Source organism: Halichoerus grypus, chromosome 1 (genome assembly GCF_964656455.1).
Source record: "Halichoerus grypus chromosome 1, mHalGry1.hap1.1, whole genome shotgun sequence".
In the NCBI taxonomy this organism is placed as follows: domain Eukaryota; kingdom Metazoa; phylum Chordata; class Mammalia; order Carnivora; family Phocidae; genus Halichoerus; species Halichoerus grypus.
The window spans coordinates 206,304,441-206,328,320 of record NC_135712.1 but is presented as its reverse complement, the minus strand read 5'-3'; the positions used below and the strand labels follow the sequence as shown (position 1 = coordinate 206,328,320).

Genomic DNA, 23,880 nt, shown 5'->3' with positions numbered 1-23,880 from the left:
GGCACCACCACAATGGTGTTCTAGAACACTTTCCTCTTGTGCACAACATTCCCTCCTCATTCCTGCTACCCTCCTCTACCCCTGCCCCCGGCCACCACTAATCTGCCCTCTGTCTCTATAGATCTGCCTGTTCTGGATATTTGATGTAAATGAAGTCATACATGTGGTCTCTTGTGACTGCATTCTTCCCTTTGTAGGATGCTTTCAGGGCTCACCCACATGGTCGTTGCAAGTATGGTGACTTCGTGACTTCATTCCATGTTGTTAATTACTCCTGATGGTGGTATTATTTTGCAAATAATATTCCATTATACGGATACTGCATTTTGTGTCTCTATCATTTGATAGGCTCTTAGATTGTTTCCAGTTTTTGCCATTATGAATGATGCTTTCATAAACATACACGTGTAAGTTTTTATGTGCACGTGTATTTTCATGGGTTTTGGGTATATATCCATTTGTGGCATTGCTGGATCATGTCACACATCTACGTTTAGCATTTGGACAAACTGCCATGTGTTTTCCCAAGTGTCTGCACCATTTTAGATTCACACAAGCAGTCTGCACATGAGGGTTCTAATTTCTCCACATCATCAACTCTTAATTTTCTACGTTTTGAATGTTAGCCCTTTGCAGGAGTTTGAAGAGATATCTCATTGTGGTTTAGGCTTCAATTCCCTACTAACTAGTGAGGCTGAGCGGCATTTCCTCTGCTTATTGAGCCTCTGCCTATCTTCTTTGGAGAAATGCCTTTTCAGATCTTTTGCCCATTTTTAAATTGGGTTATTTGTCTTTTTATTGTTGAAGTTTTGATAATAGATTCTGAACTTTTGGTGGTGCCTCCTCAATATGTGATTTGTAAATATTTTCTACCAGCCTGTGTCTTTTCACTTTCTCGATAATGTCCTTTAAAGCAGAAAAGGTTTTAATTTTGATGAAGTCCAGTTTTTTTTCTTTTGTTGCTCATGCTTAGGATGTCATATCTAAAACCATGTACAACTTAATATTCCTACATTCCCTTCCTCCTCCCAAAATTATATGTTTGTATCTTACAAGCCCATGGACACAGTTTTATAAGTATTGCTCTGTGCAGTAATCTTTTAAAACGGAAGAGGACAAGAGTTACAAACAAAAATATACTTACAGTGTCTTTCATAATACCTACGTAGTTACTTTGACTTGTTCTCTCCATTTGTTTGGATTCAAGTGACTGTCTAATGTCCATCCCTATCAGCCCAAAGGACTCATTTAGTATTTCTTGTAGGACAGTTCAGCAAGCAAGAATTATCTTATTTTTGTTTTTCTTAAAATGCCTTAATTTCTTCATTTTTCAAGGAGAATTTAGCTAGATGTGGAAGTCTTGGTTGACCACCATTTTTTTTGACACTTTGTAGAAGTTATTCCACTGCTTTCTGATCTCCATGATTAGTGTTTATTTTCTTGAAGTTTTTTTTTTTTTTTTTTTGAGAGAAGGAGAAGGAGAGAGAGGATGGTGGGGCAGAAGGAGTGAGAAAATCTTATGCAGGCTCTATGCCCAGCACAGAGCGTGATGCTGTGGAGTTATTCTTAGAAATATATTGTAAACCCTAAGGAGTGACTGTGGAAGCAGCTGAAACGTGAGCAGTGTTCCTGTTCTCGGGCTATTGAACACAATGGCCCAGTAGGAGCAGGATCCCGCAATCTCCAGGGGCAGAGCATAAGTTAGGAGCTATAAAAGAATGTAACCCTCAGCCCCCACTTTCTGCACCTGGTGATTGCTAGCCCAAACATCCCTCTCCTCCCTTATCCCATGACTGACTCTATGCGTGCCTATGCGTAGGAGAGAATGCAAGCCTGCTTTACGGCTTCAAGACATTTGCCATCCCTTTGTACTCTTTTTTTTTTTTAATTTTTTATTGTTATGTTAATCCCCATACATTACATCATTAGTTTTAGATATAGTGTTCCATGATTCATTGTTTGTGCATAACACCCAGTGCTCCATGCAGAACATGCCCTCTTTAATACCCATCACCAGGCTAACCCATCCTCCCACCCCCGTCCCCTCTAGAACCCTCAGTTTGTTTTTCAGAGTCCATCGTCTCTCATGGTTCATCTACCCCTCCGATTTCCCCCCCTTCATTCTTCCCCTCCTGCTACATTCTTCTTCTTCTTTTTTTCTTTCTTAACATATATTGCATTATTTGTTTCAGAATTACAGATCTGAGATTCAACAGTCTTGCACAATTGACAGTGCTTTCCAGAGCACATACCCTCCCCAGTGTCCATCACCCAGTCACCCCATCCCTCCCACCCCAGCCCCCACTGCAGCAACCCTCAGTTTGTTTCCTGAGATTAAGAATTCCTCATATCAGTGAGGTCATATGATACATGTCTTTCTCTGTTTGACTTATTTCGCTCAGCATAATACCCTCCAGTTCCATCCACGTCGTTGCAAATGGCAAGATCTCATTCCTTTTGATGGCTGCATAATATTCCACTGTGTATATATACCACATCTTCTTTATCCATTCATCTGTTGATGGACATCTTGGCTCTTTCCACATTTTGGCTATTGTGGACATTGCTGCTATAAACATCGGAGTGCACGTACCCTTTCGGGTCCCTACTTTTGTATCTTTGGGGTAAATACCCAGCAGTGCAATTGCTGGATCATATGGTACCTCTATTTTCAACTTTTTGAGGAACTTCCATACTGTTTTCCAGAGTGGCTGCACCAGCTTGCATTCCCACCAACAGTGTAGGAGGGTTCCCCTTTCTCCGCATCCCCGCCAACATCTGTCATTTCCTGACTTGTTAATTTTAGCCATTCTGACTGATGTGAGGTGGTATCTCATTGAGGTTTTGATTTGGATTTCCCTGATGCCGAGCGATATTGAGCACTTTTTCATGTGTCTGTTGGCCATTTGGATGTCTTCTTTGAAAAAATGTCTGTTCATGTCTTCTGCCCATTTCTTGATTGGATTCTTTGTTCTTTTGGTGTTGAGTTTGATGAGTTCTTTATAGATTTTGAATACTAGCTCTTTATCTGATATGTCATTTGCAAATATCTTCTCCCATTCTGTCAGTTGTCTTTTGGTTTTGTTGACTGTTTCCTTTGCTTTGCAAAAGCTTTTTATCTTGATGAAATCCCAATAGTTCATTTTTGCCCTTGCTTCCCTTGCCTTTGGCGATGTTTCTAAGAAGAAGTTGCTGCGGCTGAGGTCGAAGAGGTTGCTGCCTGTGTTCTCCTTTAGGATGTTGATGGACTCCTGTCTCACATTGAGGTCTTTCAACCATTTGGAGTCTATTGTTGTGTGTGGTGTAAGGAAATGGTCCAGTTTCATTCTTCTGCATGTGGCTGTCCAATTCTCCCAACACCATTTGTTGAAGAGACTGTCTTTTTTCCATTGGACATTCTTTCCTGCTTTGTCAAAGATTAGTTGACCATACAGTTGAGGGTCCATTTCTGGGCTCTCTATTCTGTTCCATTGATCTATGTGCCTATTTTTGTGCCAGTACCATACTGTCTTGATGATGACAGCTTTGTAGTAGAGCTGGAAGTCCGGAATTGTGATGCCGCCAGCTTTGCTTTTCTTTTTCAACATTCCTCTGGCTATGTGGGGTCTTTTCTGGTTCCATACAAATTTTAGGATTATTTGTTCCATTTCTTTGAAGAAAGTGGATGGTATTTTGATGGGGATTGCATTGAATGTGTAGATTGCTCTTGGTAGGATTGACATCTTCACAATATTTGTTCTTCCAATCCATGAGCATGGAACATTTTTCCATTTCTTTGTGTCTTCCTCAATTTCTTTCATGAGTATTTTATAGTTTTCTGAGTACAGATCCTTTCCCTCTTTGGTTAGATTTATTCCTAGGTATCTTAATGTTTTGGGTGCAATTGTAAATGGGATCGACTCCTTAATTTCTCTTTCTTCTGACTTGTTGTTGGTGTATAGGAATGCCACTGACTTCTGTGCATTGATTTTATATCCTGCCACTTGACTGAATTCCTGTATGAGTTCTAGCAGTTTTGGGGTGGAGTCTTTTGGGTTTTCCACATAAAGTATCATATCATCAGCAAAGAGTGAGAGTTTGACTTCTTCTTTGCCGATTTGGATGCCTTTTATTTCTTTTTGTTGTCTGATTGCTGTGGCTAGGACTTCCAATACTAAGTTGAGTAGCAGTGGTGATAGTGGACATCCCTGCCGCGTTCCTGACCTTAGGGGGAAAGCTCTCAGTTTTTCCCCATTGAGAATGATATTCGCTGTAGTTTTTTCATAGATGGCTTTTATGATATTGAGGTATGGACCCTCTATGCCTATACTCGGAAGAGTTTTGATCAAGAAAGGATGCTGTACTTTGTCAAATGCTTTTTCTGCATCTATTGAGAAGATCATATGATTCTTGTTCTTTCTTTTGTTAATGTATTGTGTCACGTTGATTGATTTGCGGTTGTTGAACCAACCTTGCAGCCCAGGGATAAATCCGACTTGGTCGTGGTGACTAATCCTTTTAATGTACTGTTGGATCCTATTGGCTAGTATTTTGGTGAGAATTTTTGCATCCATGTTCATCAGGGATATTCGTCTGTAATTCTACTTTTTGATGGGGTCTTTGTCTGGTTTGGGATCAAGGTAATGCTGGCCTCACAAAACGAGTTTGGAAGTTTTCCTTCCATTTCTATTTTTTGGAACAGTTTCAGAAGGATAGGTATTAATTCTTCTTGAAATGTTTGGTAGAATTCCCCTGGGAAGCCAACTGGCCCTGGGCTTTTGTGTTTTGGGAGATTTTTGATGACTGCTTCAATTTCCTTAGTGGTTATAGGTCTGTTCAGGTTTTCTATTTCTTCCTGGTTCAGTTTTGGTAGTTGATACATCTCTAGGAATGCATCCATTTCTTCCAGGTTATCTAATTTGCTGGCATAGAGTTGCTCATAATATGTTCTTATAATTGTTTGTATTTCTTTGGTGTTGGTTGTGATTTCTCCTCTTTCATTCATCATTTTGTTGATTTGGGTCATTTCTCTTTTCTTTTTGATAAGTCTGGCCAGGGGTTTATCAATCTTGTTAATTCTTTCAAAGAACCAGCTCCTAGTTTCGTTGATCTGTTCTACTGTTCTTTTGGTTTCTATTTCATTGATTTCTGCTCTGATCTTGATTCTTTCTCTTCTCCTGCTGGGTTTAGGCTTTATTTGCTGTTCTTTCTGCAGCTCCTTTAGGTGTAGGGTTAGGTTGTGTACTTGAGACCTTTCTTGTTTCTTGAAAAAGGCTTGTATTGCTATATGCTTTCCTCTCAGGACTGCCTTTCCTGTATCCCAAAGATTTTGAATAGTTGTGTTTTCATTTTCTTTGGGTTCCATGAATTTTTTTAATTCTTCTTTAATTTCCTGGTTGACCCATTCATTCTTTAGTAGGATGCTCTTTAGCCTCCATGTATTTGAGTTCTTTCCGACTTTCCTCTTGTGATTGAGTTCTAGTTTCAAAGCACTGTGGTCTGAAAATATGCAGGGGATGATCCCAATGTTTTGGTACCAGTTGAGACCTGATTTATGACCTCGGATGTGATCTATTCTGGAGAATGTTCTCTGGGCACTAGAGAAGAATGTGTATTCCATTGCTTTGGGATGGAATGTTCTGAATATATCTGTGAAGTCCATTTGGTCCAGTGTGTCATTTAAAGTCTTTATTTCCTTGTTGATCTTTTGCTTAGACGATCTGTCCATTTCAGTGAGGGGGGTGTTAAAGTCCCCCACTATTATTGTATTGTTGTCAATGTGTTTCTTTGCTTTTGTTATTAATTGCCTTATATAATTGGCTGCTCCCATGTTAGGGGCATAGATATTTACAATTGTTAGATCTTCTTGTTGGATAGACCCTTTAAGTAGGATATAGTGTGCTTCCTCATCTCTTATTACAGTCTTTGGTTTAAAATCTAATTTGTCTGATATAACGATTGTCACCCCAGCTTTCTTTTGGTGTCCATTAGCATGGTAAATCGTTTTCCACCCCCTCAGCTTCTTTATTTTCCATCATTTGGTCTTCTATCTCACTGATTTTCTCTTCTGCCTCATTTATCCTAGCACTTAGTGCCCCCATATTTGATTGCACCTCATTAATAGCCTTTTTAATTTCTACTTGGTTAGATATTAGTTCTTTTACTTCTCCAGAAAGGGTTTCTCTAATAACTTCCATGCTTTTTTCAAGCCCAGCTAGTATCTTTAAAGTGATGATTCTGAACTCTAGATCTGACATCGTACTAATATCCGTATTGAGTAGGTCCCTGGCCGTCGGTACTACCTCTTGTTCTTTTTGTTGAAGTGATTTTTTCCGTCTTGTCATTTTGTGCAGAGGAGAATAGATTAATGAGAGAACAAAATGCTAGCAGGGTAACAACGTCCCCAGAAAATATACTCTAAACAAATCAGAAAAGACCTGAAGCAGTGGGAAAAGAAAGGGAAAGAGAGAAAAAAGAAAAAAAAAAAAAAAAGGAAAAAGAAAAAGGAAAAGATAAAGATATAAACAAACAAAAACAGAACAAAACAAAACAAAACAAAAACAGAATGTGATCAAATATGATCAGGCTGGATTATAGATCAGTGCCACACACTAGATTTTGGGTGTATTTTGGTTGTTAAAAGAAAGTGCCTCCCAAAATTTTAAAGAAAGAACAACATATATGTACAAAAATAAGGGTTGATATGATGAAGGGATGGAATATGATTGTAAAGATGGAAATTATAAAAAATTTTATAAAAGGAATTGATAAGTTGTTTGAAAAAAGAAAGAAGAGGATTTAAAAAAAAAAAAGAAAAGAAAAAAGGAAAAAAAAAAGGGAGAGAATGTGATCAGGCAGGGGAGTAGGATAAAGCCATACACTAGAGATTTAGAGTATATTTTGATCTGTTAGAAGAAACTATCTCAAAATTTTAAAGAGAGAACAACTTATATATATATGCCAAAAATACGGGTAACTACTATGAAGGGATAGAATATGACTCTAAAAATGAAAAATAAAAATGTTTTTTAAAAAAGGGATTGATAAGATGTTGGTTGAAAAAGGGAAAAAGAAAAATTAAAAAAAAAAAAGAAAGAAAAAAGAAAAAAGACAGTTAAAAAAAATAATTAACTTTGAAAGACTAAAGTATCATGGAAAAAAGCCATGAATTCTATGTGCAGTATTCCCCTAGCCTGGAGTTCTGCCGTTCTCACTGATCGGTAAACTTGGTCTTGGCTGGCTGTTCTCGCTGATCTTCTGGGGGAGGGGCCTGTTGCCGTGGTTCCCAAATGTCTTTGCCTGAGGCGGAATTGCCCCGCCCTTGCCCAGTCAGGGCTAAGGAATCTGCTCGGGTTTGCTCTCCGGAGCTTTTGTTCCCTGCAAGCTTTCCGTACAGCTTTGGAGGCGGAGAGTGAAAATGGCGGCCTCCCAATCTCTGCCCCGGAGGAGGCGAGAACTTGGGGTCCCGCTCCTCAGTGCGCCCCCAGAGAAAAGCCATCAGTCACTCCCGTCTCCCCGGTCTCCGGCCACACTCCGTGCTCACCCGGCCTGTGACCGAGCATTTCTATCTCTGGCACCCCACCCCGTGTGGAGTCTCCAAACCCAGCAGATCCCTGCGGTGCACTCCCGCGCCTCTCCTCCCGGGGGAAGAAGGTGAGTCTCCCCGGATCTGCCGCTTGTTGGGTCCCTGCTGGAGGAGCAGTGGCCCGACTGTGCTGCAGATCACGGTTTATGGCAACCCCGAGCTGAGAGCCCGCGCCTGGGCTCCGTCTCTGCAGCCGGCTTCCCTGCTCCGATACCTGGGAGCTCTGCCGCACTCAGGCACCCCCGGACTTTCTGTGACCCCGAGGGTCCTGAGACCACACTGTCCCATGAGGGTTCCACCCCCCACTTAGCCACCAGAGTGACGTCCCTCAGCGGAGCCGACTTCTAAAAGTTCCGATTTTGTGCTCCGCGGCTCTATCACTTGCCAGAAGCGGCCGACGGAGGCCCCTCCCCCGCCGTCTATCCTCCCGAATATTGCCTCGGATTCACTTCTCCGCACGTCCCACCTTCCAGAAAATGGTCGCTTTTCTGTTCAGAGAGTTGTTGCTCTTCTTTTCTTCGATCTCCTGTTGAGTTTGTAGGTGTTCAGAATGGTTTGATCCCTATCCAGCTGAATTCCTGAGAGGAGACGAAATCCAGGTCTCCTACTCCTCCGCCATCTTGCTCCGCCCCCTCCTCCCTTTGTACTCTTGCCCATGCTTTGAGGCATCTGTCCTTGCTTTTCTGGTGCAAAACAAAATAAAAGCTATGTGCAGGATTCAGCTGCCACTCATCTCCCTGCCTGCGTGGCTGCTCAGATCGGTGTCTGAGAACTTTATTTCAGTGTGTGACGACAGATGCGGGGCTCCATCTCATGACCCTGAGATCATGCCCTGAGCCAAAATCATGAGTAGGATGCTTAACCCACTGACCCACCCAGGAGCCCCTTATTGAGGATCTCTTGTATGTGAAAAAATAAATTTTCTCTTGTCACTTTAAAGATTTTGTCTTGGTCTTTGTCATTAGGTCTATGATGTGTTTTGGTGTGGATCTCTTTGAGTTTGTTCCACTTGTAGTTCATTGAGCTTCTTGGATGTGTAGATTAATATTTTTATTTAAATTTGGGAAGTTTTTAGCTTCATTCTTCAAGCATTTTTCTGCCCTTTAGCTTTGTCTTCTTCTGGGACTCCAGTATGTGTATGTTGGTGCACTTGGTCCTGTGCCACAAGTCTCTGGGGTTCCTTTCATTTTTCTTCATTCTACTTTCTTTCCATTCCTCAGATGCCATAATTTCTATTGACCTATATTCAAATTTATTAATTTTTTACTTTTACCAACTCCAATCTGTTGTTGAGCCCTTCTGGTGAATTTTTCATTTCAGTTATACTTCTCAACTCTAGAATTCCTATTTGGGTCCATACATAATATCTATTGTTTTATCCAATTTCTTTATTTGGTGAGACATTTTTGTCATATTGTCCTTTAGTTTTTAGTTTTTCTTTATTTTCTTTATTTTTTTTTCTTTTAGAAAGGGAGAGAGAGAGCAAGCGCACAAGTGTGAGCAGGGGAGAGGCAGAGGGAAAGAGAGAATCCCAAGGAGGCTCAGTGAGGAGCCTGCCTCGGGGCTCCATCCCATGACCCCAAGATCATGACCTGAGCTCAAATCTAGAGTCAGGTGCTTAACTGACCGAGTCACCCAGGTTCCCCTTCCTTTAGTTTTTTAGACCTGGTTTGGTGTTTTAAAAATATTTATAATAACTGACTTAAAGACTTTATCTACAAAGTTTGAAATCTGTGCCTCTTAGGAGACATTTTCTTTGGACTGATTTTTTCCTCTGTGTCTGTTGCACATTTTCCTGTTTCTTTGGATGGATCATAAATTTTTGGTTAAAAGTCAATATATTAGATAATATATTGTAACACCTCTGTTATCAGATTCCTCCTCCCTCCCAGATACGTTGTTTCTGGTATGTTGGTGGGTTTTTTTGTTTGTTTGTTTAGGGACTTTCCTGGACTAATTCTGTAGAGTGGTCATTCCTTGCAGTGTGTGACCTCTGAATTCTCTGCTAACTTAATTAAAGTTCTTAGTTTTATTTTTAGTCCTGGGTTACTATGGTGTTGGTCACATCTGGGTCAGTATAATTTAATGGCGACCCAATGTTTCTTCAGAAGACTTCCTTAATGCTTTGCCTGTATGCTTTGCATTCTTTTACGAAGGTATGTGTGTGAGAAGGCACACCTTCAAACTTAGGGTTGTACACATAACAGTCTTAGCTTTCACTTTCTGATTGCACAAAGCCTCAAGGTCAGTCAGAGATGAGAGACTAGCGCTTTCTTTTTTCCCTACGCCTTTTCAAAAACATTTTTTATCCAATTAAATGAACATACAGTGTTTTGTTAGTTTCAGAGGTAAAATTTAGTGATTCAACAATTGTATGTAACACCCAGTGTCATTACATCAAATGCCGTCCTTAATGACCATCACCCACTTACCCCATCCCCCCACCCACCTCCCTTCCAGCAACCCTCAGTTAAGAGTCTCTTATGGTTTGTCTCCCCTTCTGATTTTGTGTTATTTTATTTTTCCTTCCCTTCCCCAATGTTCTTCTTAAATTCCACATGTGAGTGAAATCATCTGAGATTTGTCTTTCTCTGACTGACTTAATGCACTTAACATAATAACCTCTATTTCCATCCATGTCGTTGTAAATGGCAAGATTTCATTTGTTTTGATGGCTGAGTAATATTCCATTGTATGTATATGCCACATCTTCTTTATCCATTCATCTGTCAATGGACGTCTGGGCTCTTTCCATAGTTTGGGTTTGTGGACATTGCTACTATAAACACTGGGGTGCATCCCCATGCCTTTTTTGAGTGAGGCATATCCTCGTGCATCCTTAGACTTAGAGGAATATTTCAGAGGTTTTCAAAATTTCTTATGGTCCTTTGGTTCTCCAGTATTTCCTTTTAAATTGCTGGACAAGTTCTTGTTGATAGCACCTGACATCATAGACCTAGACAGCTGGTGATGTGACAGTAGTTTGCTCTTGTATTGGTAGTGCCCTAGAGTAGGCTCCCCTCTTCCCCATGAGTTCTCAATCAAATCAACTAGCCACCAAATTTAGAGAATAAAGGAGTTAGGAACTACAGAGTTAGAAAAAAAATATTGGTTGTGTTCTGGGGACGATGATGATGCTTTTAATGGAGCTCCAAAAATAGATCTCTCCATTGTCTTCAGTGCTCTCCACTTTTGGCTGCCGCACCACTGAGATCCAAGTTAAACCATCCCAGACTCCTTTCCCCCCAGTCTTACGGAGGTTCAGTAGTTTCTCTTGGATAGACTATTTTCAATTTGTTCTGTGGTTTTGGGTAATTGCCAGAGTTTTGAAATAGTTGGTTTTCATTGTTCTGTGTGTATTTTGTTGTTTTAGAAGGAGAGCAAGTTCACCAAGGTCCTTACTCCTCCATTCAGTAAGTCAGTTCCCAGGACGTGCACTCCTAAGCACAACATGCTGCATGTATTGAATGGAGCATTGGGTGTTATACGCAAACAATGAATCATGGAACACTACATCAAAAACTAATGATGTACTGTATGGTGACTAACATAACATAATAAAAAAAGTAAAGATCACTGAACTGTGTAGTTTAAATGGGTGGATTTTATGGGCTGCAAAATATATCTCAATAAAGCCACGAAAACATTTAAATCTAAGTTGATGGGTTTGGCAGCCGATGGAAACAAATTCAATGGAAGACCACAAGAAAGGCCCCTAAAAGCATGTTAGCCTCACAGGACTTGTCAAAGTCTGTTAACACGTTTGTGGACTTCTTTATTTCAACACTGTTTATCTCCGTAACATCATCCAATGTCAATATGTCAGCTAAAAATATAATTTCCTTAGGGAATCTTCCTTAACCATTCTAATCCCTCAGACTCCAAACGAAGCAGGACATCCAATGATACATTCTCACAACCTCACACTTCTGTTGTATTGTTACAGTATGTCTAATTGTGTTTCTCCACTCCATGTGAGATTCGTGGGTTTTAAGACCATGTTTACTTTCTTTACCACTGTACCTTCGGAGCTAATGACAGAGCCTGTCACAAAAGAGTCACTCAATATTTGTTGATGAATGAATGAATGAATGAATGAATGAATTTATATAATAGTTCTATATTCCCAAGGACTAATGCATTTTTTACTCTCTTGCTCAGCTGCTGGCTCAATCCAGGAAAGAGATTTATATGGAGCTTCCTTGGGCCAGTCTGCACCATCTTCTCTGTGAGTGATGATATCACAGCATCCCTAATGCTTAGCTGGGGGTCATGAGAAGAGCAGGATTTTAAGGGGGTGTGTGTGGCAGGGGCAGGCATGTTCCTGGATTGTCATGTCATTGTTTGGTTTTCTAAGACTGCTCCTCAAACTACAAACTCTAACACTGTTACTTGATATGAAAATGACTTAAATGTGGAGTTGATGTTGGACAGGCTAGGATACAGATCACAGATTGAAATTTTATTCAATAAACCTTCTGTGGTTTCTTGAAGGTCAATTTAGCTTTTGTTCTGATGACCCTCTGGATTTTGAAAAGCAAACTGTCTTCCCTCAGCAGTGATGTATCCACCCTCCAGAACACAAGGTAAGATGGAGAAGAGAGTGACAACCGCACAGACATGTATGGTTCTAAGGACAAAGCCATGTGCCTCAGCAGCCCCTGATGCTTCTTCTTGGGGTCTGCTAAGGGGACCTAGAGCAGAGCGATGCAGCTATCCTTCTATGGCAGCTGGCTCAGATTCAGTGGTGTGCTGATGACACCCTGGCCAAAATGTTCTGTCTATTCATTTTTTTCCCAGAAAGACAGTGAGAGTATGGGGGAGGGAGGAGAGGGCTGGCGGGAGAGAGAGAGAGATTCTTAAGCAGGCTCTATGCTCAGTGTGGAGCCCAATATGGGGCTCTATCCCACGACCCTGAGATCATGACCTGAGCTGAAATCAAGATTCAGATGCTTAACCGACTGAGCCACTGAAGCACCCCTGTTCTATCTATGTCTAACCCCATTTTGTAACTCTGTCGGCAACAGGAAGAATTGGCATTGGTTAATAAACGTTCTTTGGACTTTTGCCAGCAATCTTACGACAAATGTACAGAGAATATTTATGTTCCCAAGAAGCACTTAGAAAAACCTGTGATTGCTCTCACAACCCAGCCTACATTTCCACACCCCACCCTAGTTCAGGCTCCTTCTGACCCCTCTTCCATTCCTCTCTGTGGAGAAAATGGTAGTCAACGTCAAATCTTCTGGGAGGCTTGGGCGTCCTTTGTTCCAGCAACCTTTGTGAAAATTTTTTGCTTTCTCTTCCATGTTCCTATTATTATCCATTCCAAATGAAAATAGGAATCTCCCTTGGCTAATTGAATTTAAATAAAAAATAAACTAATGATGTACTGTATGGTGACTAACATAACATAATAACATAAAAAGAATAAAGACGGTTTCTCAAAAAAAAAAAAAAAAAAGAAAGAAAATAGAAATCTTGCCATTGTTATTTTTTAAATCCCAGGTCCCAGCACAGAGCCGGATACAAAATGCCTTCTCAGTAGTGTTGAATGAATAAAATTCAAGATCTCCATGGAGCGTCATAAAATTTTTGAAACATACATTATGAAGTATCCCTATCCTCCTCAATCCAAATCAAAACACCACCCTGGTCCCTCATGGCATTTTTTCTGTAAGGAATCATTGACAATAAAGATCAAAGCTGATCACAAGTCAGTCTGAGAACTCATCACCAAAAGGGGAAGAAAGGAGAATCCATAGGGTAGAGAGGAGAATGTTTGTCATTGTGTTGCCCCGGGTGCATCATGAGCCACCTTTCTCGTCCAACCCAGGATGCTGACATTTAAGGCCACAGCTCAGCTCTTCATTTTGGGCTGCACCTGGTGCCTGGGCATCCTGCAGGTGGGTCCAGCTGCCCATGTCATGGCTTACCTCTTCACCATCATCAACAGCCTGCAGGGCTTCTTCATCTTCTTGGTGTACTGCCTCCTCAGCCAGCAGGTACCACTGCCCAGCTCCCACCCAGCAGTCTTCCTATCCTCACTCCTCTCAGTGAGCTGATCCAGAGTGTATTTGCCTCTGCAGGTCCGGGAGCAATATGGGAAATGGTTCAAAGGGATCAAGAAAACAAGAGCTGAGTCTGAGATATACACACTGTCCAGCAGGGCCATGTCTGATGCCTCCAAACCCAGCACGGTAAGATCACGCATTGCTCCCAGAGCACTTCACTAAATGATCTGCTTGAGTACCATATGCTTATTACACTGAACAACTTTAGTGTGCAGTAGATGATGCCCTAGGGTGGCTCACGCTTGGTTTGCTTTTTGACTCTTTACCTGTTAGTTTAATGTTAATAATTTAGCTGTTAATTAATTGTTAACTTTTGGCCTCCTCTATGAAGATGATGCTTCCACCTGCTCTTTGGATCCCATCCTTCATACCTTATCAGTTATCTTTAAATTATTGTTCAGGGGCGTCTGGGTGGCTCAGTCGTTAAGCGTCTGTCTTCGGCTCAGGTCATGATCTCAGGATCCTGGCATCGAGCCCCGCATCGGGCTCCCTGCTCCGTGGGAAGCCTGCTTCTCCCTCTTCCACTCCCGCTGCTTGTGTTCCCTCTCTCACTGTGTCTCTCTCTGTCAAATAAATAAATAAAATCTTTAAAAAGGGAAGAATGAAGGGGGGGAAATCGGAGGGGGAGAAGAACCATGAGAGACAATGGACTCTGAAAAACAAACTGAGGGTTCTAGAGGGGAGGGGGTTGGGAGGATGGGTTAGCCTGGTGATGGGTATTGAGGAGGGCACGATCTGCATGGAACACTGGGTGTTATGCACAAACAATGAATCATGGAACACTATATCTAAAACTAATGATGTAATGTATGGGGATTAACATAACAATAAAAAAAATAAAAAAAAAAATTATTGTTCACACATTCTCCTCTCTTTGCACTTCCCTAAGGCACCATCTCAACAATATTCCTCCCATAGTCATGGAAACATGTTTGGAGTTCTCCTCTATCTTGAAAACATGTACTACTTGCCTCCGTTTTAGCTACCAGCCAAGAGTTGACTTCTCTGTCTCCATTTCCTTGCCTTCAACTTACTCCCTTCTCCCCCAACTCTTGAAAATATGGTTCCCCCATCATGCCACCCAAACAATCATCTCTTAGACCTACAGTGATCTCCCTGTCCCTAAAAGTTTTCTCAGCAACTTCTAACTATTCATCCTTTCTCATGAAACACTCCATCCTTATTCTGTGTAGATTCTACTCAGACACGCTTTTATTTCTTTCTTCCATTCTCTCTAGCTTTTCTCTCTTTGTTTCCTTCATTGCTTAATCTAATGGATCAGTTCCAGAATAACTTCAGTCCTGGTTAAATCTTTCCTCCTAGACAAAGCATCTATTCTCTAGATAGTTACCACTAGACACAAATGACGGCCATGTATATTTTTCTTGCTCTGATCTCTGAAATCTAGACGAGTATTTTCAGCTTCTTATTTCTTATGTCTTGAAGACACCTTTAGCTCAGGCTTCCAGTAGAAGACTTGCAGTCTTTACCCCAATTTAATCCTTTCTCATGACATCTTTCTCTCTCTGGATGATGCTCCATCATCCTGGGGCACAAATTTGGATCATAAAAGTTACCCTCAACAATGATTTTTTTCCCACCACAAGCTATCCGTTATGCAATCCTTGCTGTTTTTATCTTCTCAGTATGTCCCCAGTATGTCCCGCTGGCTCAATCCTCATCACTCCTCCTTAGCAGGCTGCCATCTTTGCTTGGCTGAGCAACTTCTGTATCCTAATTTACCACCCCTTTCTACTCTTGTCAGCTTCTCTTGCATATTTTACACATAATTCAGAGGGACCTTTTCAAAACACAAATAAAATAATGCACTCCTTTGTTAAACTCATTACATGTAGGATCAAACCCCAAATCCACAAATCAATGAGTATTTGCTTGGGTTGTCTCCTGCTTTCCTCTCCAGCTTCATCTGCCATAAACTCAGCATTATTTTGGCCACACCAAATTTCTTTCAATTTTTTAAATTCACTGTGTCTCTTTGGAACAAAGACTTTGCACATCCTCCCTCTACTCCCTCTCCTTGAAACAGTCTTTTGTTTTCCTTGACTCAAAACTAGGTGAGCCTTCAGATCTCAGTTCATGTGTCCATTCCTCCAAGAAGCCTTCTCTTCCTGCCTTGATTGGGTCAGATTCTCTTGTTTTTCACTCTGATAGCCCCTGTGCCTTTCCTGCAGAGCAGTTGTCGGAGTCATTTACTCTTGGTTTTCACTGTTCCATTAATGTCTGTCTTCTATCTGGATTTCAGCCCCGACAGTGCTGTGTTGGTTTTTCCCTCTAATGTATCCCCAGCATTCCACACAGGGCCAGGCACATAGAAATGCCCAATACATAATTGCTGCATTTGCAGAAGGTGCAAGAACTGTCTTGCTCACCAATCTCTTTCCAACTTTCCAAGTGCTCGATAATTATCTAGTGAGCAAACAAGTGAATGAATAAATGAATGAATGAATTGCCTGACGGGGAGGGTATTAAAACAGTAGAGTAAAGAATTGATTAGTTTATGATATCACTTTCTCTTGGGAATATCAAGATAATTCTCTGCCCCTTTGTTTCATTATTGACCATCATGTCTACTGAGTAAGACCCAAATATTTCCTTATGATCCATGAGCATCATGTAGCTCATAGTTCCCAGACTGAAGCAGGTCTGGAATGAAATACCAGCTCTCTCACGTGCTTGCTATGTGAACTGGGTCAAATTGCTAAACATCTTAAATCTTCCATTGCCTCCTTCCTCTTTTCCCTACACTAGACAGTTTTCTTAAATTTGCTCATTCTGAACTAGTTATTTGCTTCCGTGTGTAGGCTTTCAGGTGGCTCATACATTGGTGGGAGGGGGCTGAACATCTCTCACACACATTGTAGATGTTGATTCAGCCAAGGCTGGTGAATGTAACCAAGCAGGAGCTAATGCAGCATCCCTCGGTACAGCTGATGCCACCACACAAGGGAAGGGTCCCACATATCGGAGATGTTCATTCTGGCTGTATCACAGCCCTGTCCCACTTGGGGCTTGCATTATTCAGGAAGAATGTAATAAATAGTTCATACCTTTCTGTTTAGAGAATGCTAACAGTACTTAACCTCCGTGTTCTTTAGTTAGCTCAGCCTGAGCAGGGCCATATCGTCATCCCTTGGAGCTTTTCCCTAGGAGTCCCTGAATAGGATCTGAGCTTCCCTCACTCATTTCCACATATATACTTCAATTGTATTAGTTTCCTTTTGCTGTTGTTACAAGTTTTCACAGATTTATTGCTAAGAACAACACAAATATTAGGGGTGCCTGGGTGGCTCATTCGTTAAGTGTCCGACTCTTGATTTCTGCTCAAGTCATGATCTCAGGGTCCTGAGATCCAGCCCCACAGTGGGCTCCAGGCTCAGTGTCACGTCTGCTTGAGATTCTCTCTCCTCTCCCTCTCCCCACCCCCCTGCACTCTCTCATTCTCTCTTTCTCTCTTGCTCAATTAAATAAGTAAATCTTTGCTGCTATGAACTTTGGGGTGCATGTGCCCCTTCTTTTCACCACATCTGTATCTTTGGGGTATATACCTAGTAGTACAATTGCTGGGTCTTAGTGTAGCTGTATTTTTAACATCTTGAGGACCCTCCATACTCTTTCCCAGAGTTATATGCAACTAGTGAATCACTGAACACTACATCAAAAACTAATGATGTACTATATGCTGGCTAACTGAACATAATAAGAAAGTAAGTAAATCTTTAAAAAATGCACAAACATATATCTTACAAGTCTAGAAGTTCGAAGTTTCAAATGGGTCTTATGGGAGTAAAATCAAGGGGTCAGCAGAGCTGAGTTCCTTCTGGAGACTCTAGGAGAGTTTCTAATTTCTCACCTTTTCCATCACCTAGAGTCTGCCTGCTTTCCTGAAATAGTGTCCCCTTGCTCCATTCACCTTTCAAAGCCTGCACTGCAGTATCTTCAAAACTCTCTCACTCTCACTCACTCTCCCCTGCTTTTGTCAGTTGTATCTCTTTTCCTGTCTTCGACTCTCCTTCCTCCCTCTTTCTTTTAAAAAGACCTTAGTCATTACACTGCCTCACTTCCCATCTAAGATACATAACTTAATTTTAGCTCAAAGTCCATTTTTTTTCCCATGTGGAGTGACATAGTCACAGGATTCAGAGAGGAGAATGTGGGCATCTTTGGGAGAATCATTGCTCTGTCTACCGTACATAGTTTTGGTTTGCCTATTGTAGAACCATGAAAATCTGCCTGGTGTTATAGTGTTTGAGTAAATATCAACCCCCCTCCCCTGAGATGATCTGCACAGTGAAGAAATATACTTTCTGTGAGAAAAATAGCATCAGATAGCTGTGTAAAATGTAAGTCATCTGATCAGCTGTTTCTACTGTCTGTGAGCAAAGGACCAAGCAAATCCATTCCTTAATGTAGTTGTATTTTCTCCTGTCTCTTAAAATTTGGTGCCTCTCATGTTTAAAGATATAGGAATGTCTCCCCCTCATCTTGGCATCTCTTCTGTGGCTTCCTGAAGTCTTGTTCAAGAAAACCACAATATTTGCTCCTGCATTCAGTTCTGAGTAATTTCACAAAGCACCATTTTTATAACCTTCTTGTGTAGAGATAAGCATGTGAAGTTGCCTAACTCAAACACCAGAAATCACACTAAGCTTTCTATAGCCCCAGGAACAAATAACTCATATAGGTAATGCAAAGGATAAGGGAGAAAAAGGAGAATTCACTGTTTTTTCCTTTATATCTTAGGTGATTGACAACACATAACATTTCCAACCTTGTGTTAATTTCCCACCTTCCCTCTTTTATTTCTTTACATGTAAACCAGCATTTCACAAACCTTGAAGCAGAGGGATCAGGACATACATCTTGAAAGAGACAGGTTTTTTGTTTTTTGTTTTTTTTTCCCTGTAGCACATTTCATTGGTCCTATCTTCTGTAGCTTGGGGGTTAAGATTTGTAGGGAGATGGGACTTCTGGGATGACCAGGGTCTCACCAAATATAATAGTGTATGGCCTTTTGCTCTTCCTCTGACCTATTTACTGACAAGGAAATTTTGTGATTGAAGGATTAATTAAATTTCTTATTTTGTTTTTCATAGGAAAATTTTAAAAATATTTATTTATTAATTTAGGGGGAGAGAGAGAATGAGTGGGAGGGGCAGAGGGGGAGGGAGAGAGAATCTCAAGCAGACTCTGTGCTTAGCATGGAGCCCAACATGGGGCTCGATCTCACAACCCTCATCATAATCTGAGCTCAAACCAGGGGTCAGACCTGTACCTGACTGAGTCACCCAGATGCCCCAAAAGAATCTTTAGAATTATCTTTCTGTAGTCTTTTATAACATTTCTAAATATTATTTTTTCTAGGTTAATTAAAAAATATCTTGAGTTATATCCACTTATCCCATGGAAAATTGGAACGGTTATTCTCTGAGCAAATGAGAGGATAAACAAGACTGTTGTGTGTGTTTCAAGAAATTCACCACGTCAATAATGTGAAAGAAGTCAACTATGTTTGACATCAAGACCTGCATAATCTGGAATTTTTCTGTGTCTTTCAGTGTGCCCAGAAAACTTTCCACATATAAAGGGCCAGATGTGGCCCAATTTCTTGGTCACTTTGGGTTACATGCTTTTCTGAAACTTCTCCTTCCTACAAAGACTCTTCCACATGCTGAACATCTATGAGCTGGAAAACCCACCTCATCGGATTTTACTACCAAAAGCATCCATAAGAATGGAAAAGTTCGGGGGCGCCTGGGTGGCTCAGATGGTTAAGCGTCTGCCTTCGGCTCAGGTCATGATCCCAGGGTCCTGGGATCGAGCCCCACAGTGGGCTCCTGGCTCAGCGAGAAGCCTGCTTCTCCCTCTCCCTCTGCCTCTCTCCCTGCTCATGCTTTCTCTCTCTCTCTCTGTATCTCTGTGTCTCAAATGAATAAATAAAATCTTTAAAAAAAAAAAGAATGGAAAAGTTCGCCATAGTATGGATTTTGAAATTTCTTGGTTCTGTTTTCTGTGCAGTTAATTATTCATTCATTCAAATATATTGATTTCTCATTAGGTCTAAGGCAGAGACCAAGAGAGACACAGGTTTTGCCTTCATGGAGATTTAAGGGGGCAGTAAAGTGATTTTTGCACCTAGAGTTGACTCAGAGGCTGAAAGATTTCTGTAAATTACATTTCTATTGCTGGACAATTGAAGTATAATGCATTTCACAGACACCATCTTGTCTCATCATATGATGATACAGATAGTTTGAAAACTCAGATCATGATATGTCTGTTTTAGTCCTTGTGGACCAGTGTATTAGTCAGGGTTGTCCAGAGAAATAGAACCAAAAGGACACACACACACACACACACACACACACACACACACACACACATTTTTATGAAGTGATTTATAATGAGGTATGGACTCACATGATTATGGAGCTAAGTCCCACAATCTGCTGTCTGCTAGCTGGAGACCCAGAAAAACGGTGGTGTAGGTTGAAGGTCTGGGATCCCAAAAGCTGATGGTGTATATTCCATTCTGGGTCTGAAAGCCTGAGAACTAGGTATGTTGATTGTAGAAGATGGATGTTCCTGTCAAACCATCAGGCTGCGTTAATTCAATCTTCCTCCACTTTTTTATTTTATTCAGGCTCTCAAGGGACTGGATGATGCCCATCCACATTGGAGAGGGTCTTCTGTGTTACCCAATCCAACTCAAATGCTAATCCCTTCCGTAAACACCCTTACAGATTCAACCAGAATTTATGTTTAACCAGCTATCTGGCATCCTCTTGCCCAGTCAAGAGGACACACGAAATTGACCATCATGGCTAGAATCTATAGCAACAATTTAAGTCTGCCATTGTAGCATGAAATCCTCTATAATGAATGATCATGACTGTGTTTTAATAAAACTTTATTTTTGGACACTTAATTTGAATTTCATGTGATGTTCACATGACACAAAATATCATTCTTCTTTTGATATTTTTCACCTGTTTAAAAATGTAAAGACTATTCTTACCTTGTGGTCTGTACAAAACCAGGTGGTGAGCCAGATTTGGCCCATGGGCTGTAGTTTGCTGACCTCTATCCTAGGATGTTCTGGGAAGCTCTTCATCCACACCAATTTATTCAGGCGCTTTTCAAGTATTTGTTAAGCATTACTCTTTAAGTCATAATGCTACGTTGATAGAAATGGACATGAACAAGGTAGACTTGATTCCCATGTCAGGGAATCCCGAAGACCTGTGCATTAGCTTAGATTCCCATAACAAAATATCATAGACTGGGGGGTTGTTTCAGCTCATAGATGTTCAGCATGTGGAAGAGTCTGATGAAGTGGGTTTTCCAGCTCATAGATGTTCAGCATGTGGAAGAGTCTTTGTAGGAAGGAGAGGTTTCAGAAAAGGATGCAACCCAAAGGATGTAACTCTTCCTGGCTACCTTCTCACTGTGTGCTCCCATGGCCTTTTCTCCCTTCTCAAGTATAAAGTGAAAAAAAGGAAAACCCTCAGGTGTCTCTTCTTTTTTCTTTTCAAAGATTATTTATTTATTTATTTATTTATTTATTATTTATTTGTGTGTGTGTGTGTGAGAGAGAGAGAGAGAGAGAAAGAGAGAGAGAGACAGAATAAAAGCAGGGGGAGCAGCAGGCAGAGGGAGAAGTAGGTTCCCCACTGAGCAAGGAGCCTGAAGTGGGACTGGATCCCCGACGCTGGGATCATGACCTGAGCTGAAGACAGATGCTCAACCCACTGAACTACCCAGTTGCCCCTCAGATGTTTCTTCTTACAAGGTCACTAATCCCAACATAAGGGCCCCACACTGATCTCATTCTAATTATCTCCCACAAACCCCATCACCAAATACCACACATGGGGGGGAGGGGCTAGGGATTCAACATGTGAATTGGGTAGAGGGTCACAAACATTTAGTCCACAACAATCTGTAAGGTGGGAAACCAGAAGAAAGGGAAGATACAGTATAGTAGTTACTGTGGTCTATGGGACCTTGTCCCTGTGGGGACATGGTAGACGTGGACCAAACCCTGGCTAGGGAAGGCAGGTAGTAAGGAGCACTAGGGTGAACTGATGGCTGTATCCCTAGGTTATGGTTTGGGAGGCTGATCTCAGCATTTGTCCCCATATCTTTACTTTTTTTTTTTTTTTTTTAACAGTTTCATAGGTAGAATTTAATGATTAACCAGTTGTATATAATACCCAGTGCTCATTACATCAATTGCCCTCCTTAATGCCCAAAACCCAATTACCACATCCCCTCACTCCCCTCCCCTCCAGCAACCCTCAGTTGGTTTCCTAGAGTTCAGCGTCTCATGTGGTTTGCCTCCCGCTCAATTTTCATCTTATTTTGTTTCCTTCCCTTCCCCTATATTCATCTGTTTTGTTTCTTAAATTCCATGTACGAGTGAAATCATATGGTATTTGTCTTTCTCTGACTGAATCATTTTACTTAACATAATACCCTTCAGTTCCATCCACCCTGTTGCAAATAGCAAGACTTAATTCTTTTTGTTGGCTGAGTAATATTAAACTGTATAAATATATACCACTGCTTCTTTTTTTTTATTATTATGTTATGTTAGTCACCATACAGTACATCATTAGCTTTTGGTGTAGTGTTCCATGATTCATGGTTTGTGTATAACACACAGTGCTCCATGCAATATGTGCTCTCCTTAATATCCCAGCCTGTTGCTGTTATCCAGATTCATATTTCCCCGTGGGAAGATCTTCAGCAATCCCATGATGGGTTGTAAAGGTACAGAGGCTTGAGGGTGGTGGAGGGGCACATCCAAGATTATGGGGCATCTGGAGTCCTCAGTCCTGGGAGCGGCACAGAAGTTCTTTGTGGAAGGAATACAGGCCAGAGGAAGAGTGGTGGGGTGGGGATAGGGCAGTGCTGGCATGTGGCCAGGGGGATGCAGAGTGAAGAGTTCTGGTTTATAACTAGAGGACACCACTGTTTTCTCTCTCCCTTCATCCATCCCTCTCTGTTTCTATCCTTCCCTCCCTCCCTCCTTCCCTCTCTCTCCCACTCTTTCTCCATACACAGAGGAAAGATCATACGAGGACACAGGGTGCAGGCAGCCATCTACAAGTCAGGAGGGAGCTCTCACCAGAAACCAACCCTGCCGGCATGTTGACCTTGGAATCCAGCCTCCAGGAAAAATTTGAGAAAAAAATTTCTGTGGTTTATGACACCTCTTTAATACTGTATTATTATGGCAGTGCTCAATTCTACTACACATGGACATGGGGAAAACAAAGAAAATGTAAAAATGCAAAGAAAATCACCATAATTCCATCAGAGAGTAGTGGAACATTTTGGGTATGTTTTTCTCATCTTTTAAAACATAGCAGGAATATTTTACTTTATCAATAAATGTGTATCTCAGACTGAATTGCTGAAGAATAAAAACACCTTGGTTCTAGACATGCCAAGGTTTAGGATTGTTGGGGTTGCATGAGGGAGAGCTTTGCGGTGATGGGATACTTATCTAATTTATGGCAGTGACAGTTACAGGAATCCACACATGTGATGAAATGTCACAAAACTGTACACTCCCATTGTGCCATGTCAGTTTCCCGGTTTAGATATTTGACTACTGTTACATAAGAACCTAAATACATAAAATATATCTTTTGCAGGAAGCCAGGGGAAGGACCTCTAGGTATTGTTTTTTTTTTTTAATTATGTTAATCACCATACATTACATCATTAGTTTTAGATGTAGTGTTCCATGATTCATTGTTTGCGTATAATACCCAGTGCTCCATGCAGAACATGCCCTCTTTAATACCCATCACCAGGCTAACCCATCCTCCAACCCCCTCCCCTCTAGAACCCTCAGTTTGTTTCTCAGAGTCCAGAGTCTGTCATGGTTCCTCTCCCCCTCCGATTTCCTCCCCTTCATTCTTCCCCTCCTGCTATCTTCTTCTTCTTCTTCTTCTTTTTTTTTTTTTTTTAACATATAATGTATTATTTGTTTCAGAGGTACAGGTCTGTGATTCATCAGTCTTACACAATTCAGAGTGCTCACCATAGCACATACCCTCCCCAATGTCTATCACCCAGCTACCCCATCCCTCCCACCCCCCACCACTCCAGCAACTAGGTATTGTTTTTGAAACATCTTGTCAATCTATGTTTATTTCAAAATAAAACTTAAAATAAAGATGTCTGTGTATATGGACAACATATTCATTA

General features: G+C 41.2%; 1 protein-coding gene across 6 annotated transcripts in view; it reads left to right on the top strand.

The window, feature by feature from the left end:
• Positions 1-21,171, top strand: part of LOC144378825 (adhesion G protein-coupled receptor E2-like) — a 49,837-nt gene extending 28,666 nt beyond the window's left edge. The window contains exons 14-19 of one of the 6 annotated variants that reach the window (XM_078054400.1): positions 11,726-11,792; positions 12,059-12,150; positions 13,401-13,569; positions 13,654-13,764; positions 18,479-18,532; positions 19,021-19,340. In XM_078054400.1, coding sequence (XP_077910526.1) covers positions 11,726-11,792; positions 12,059-12,150; positions 13,401-13,569; positions 13,654-13,764; positions 18,479-18,523 — 484 coding nt within the window. In that variant the 3' untranslated portion in view covers positions 18,524-18,532; positions 19,021-19,340. Of the gene's footprint in view, positions 1-11,725; positions 11,793-12,058; positions 12,151-13,400; positions 13,570-13,653; positions 13,765-18,478; positions 18,533-19,020 lie in introns of all 6 variants that reach the window. The other 5 variants (XM_078054404.1, XM_078054402.1, XM_078054401.1 and 2 more) reach the window with 5 other exon arrangements.
• The last annotated feature ends 2,709 nt before the right edge of the window (positions 21,172-23,880 follow it).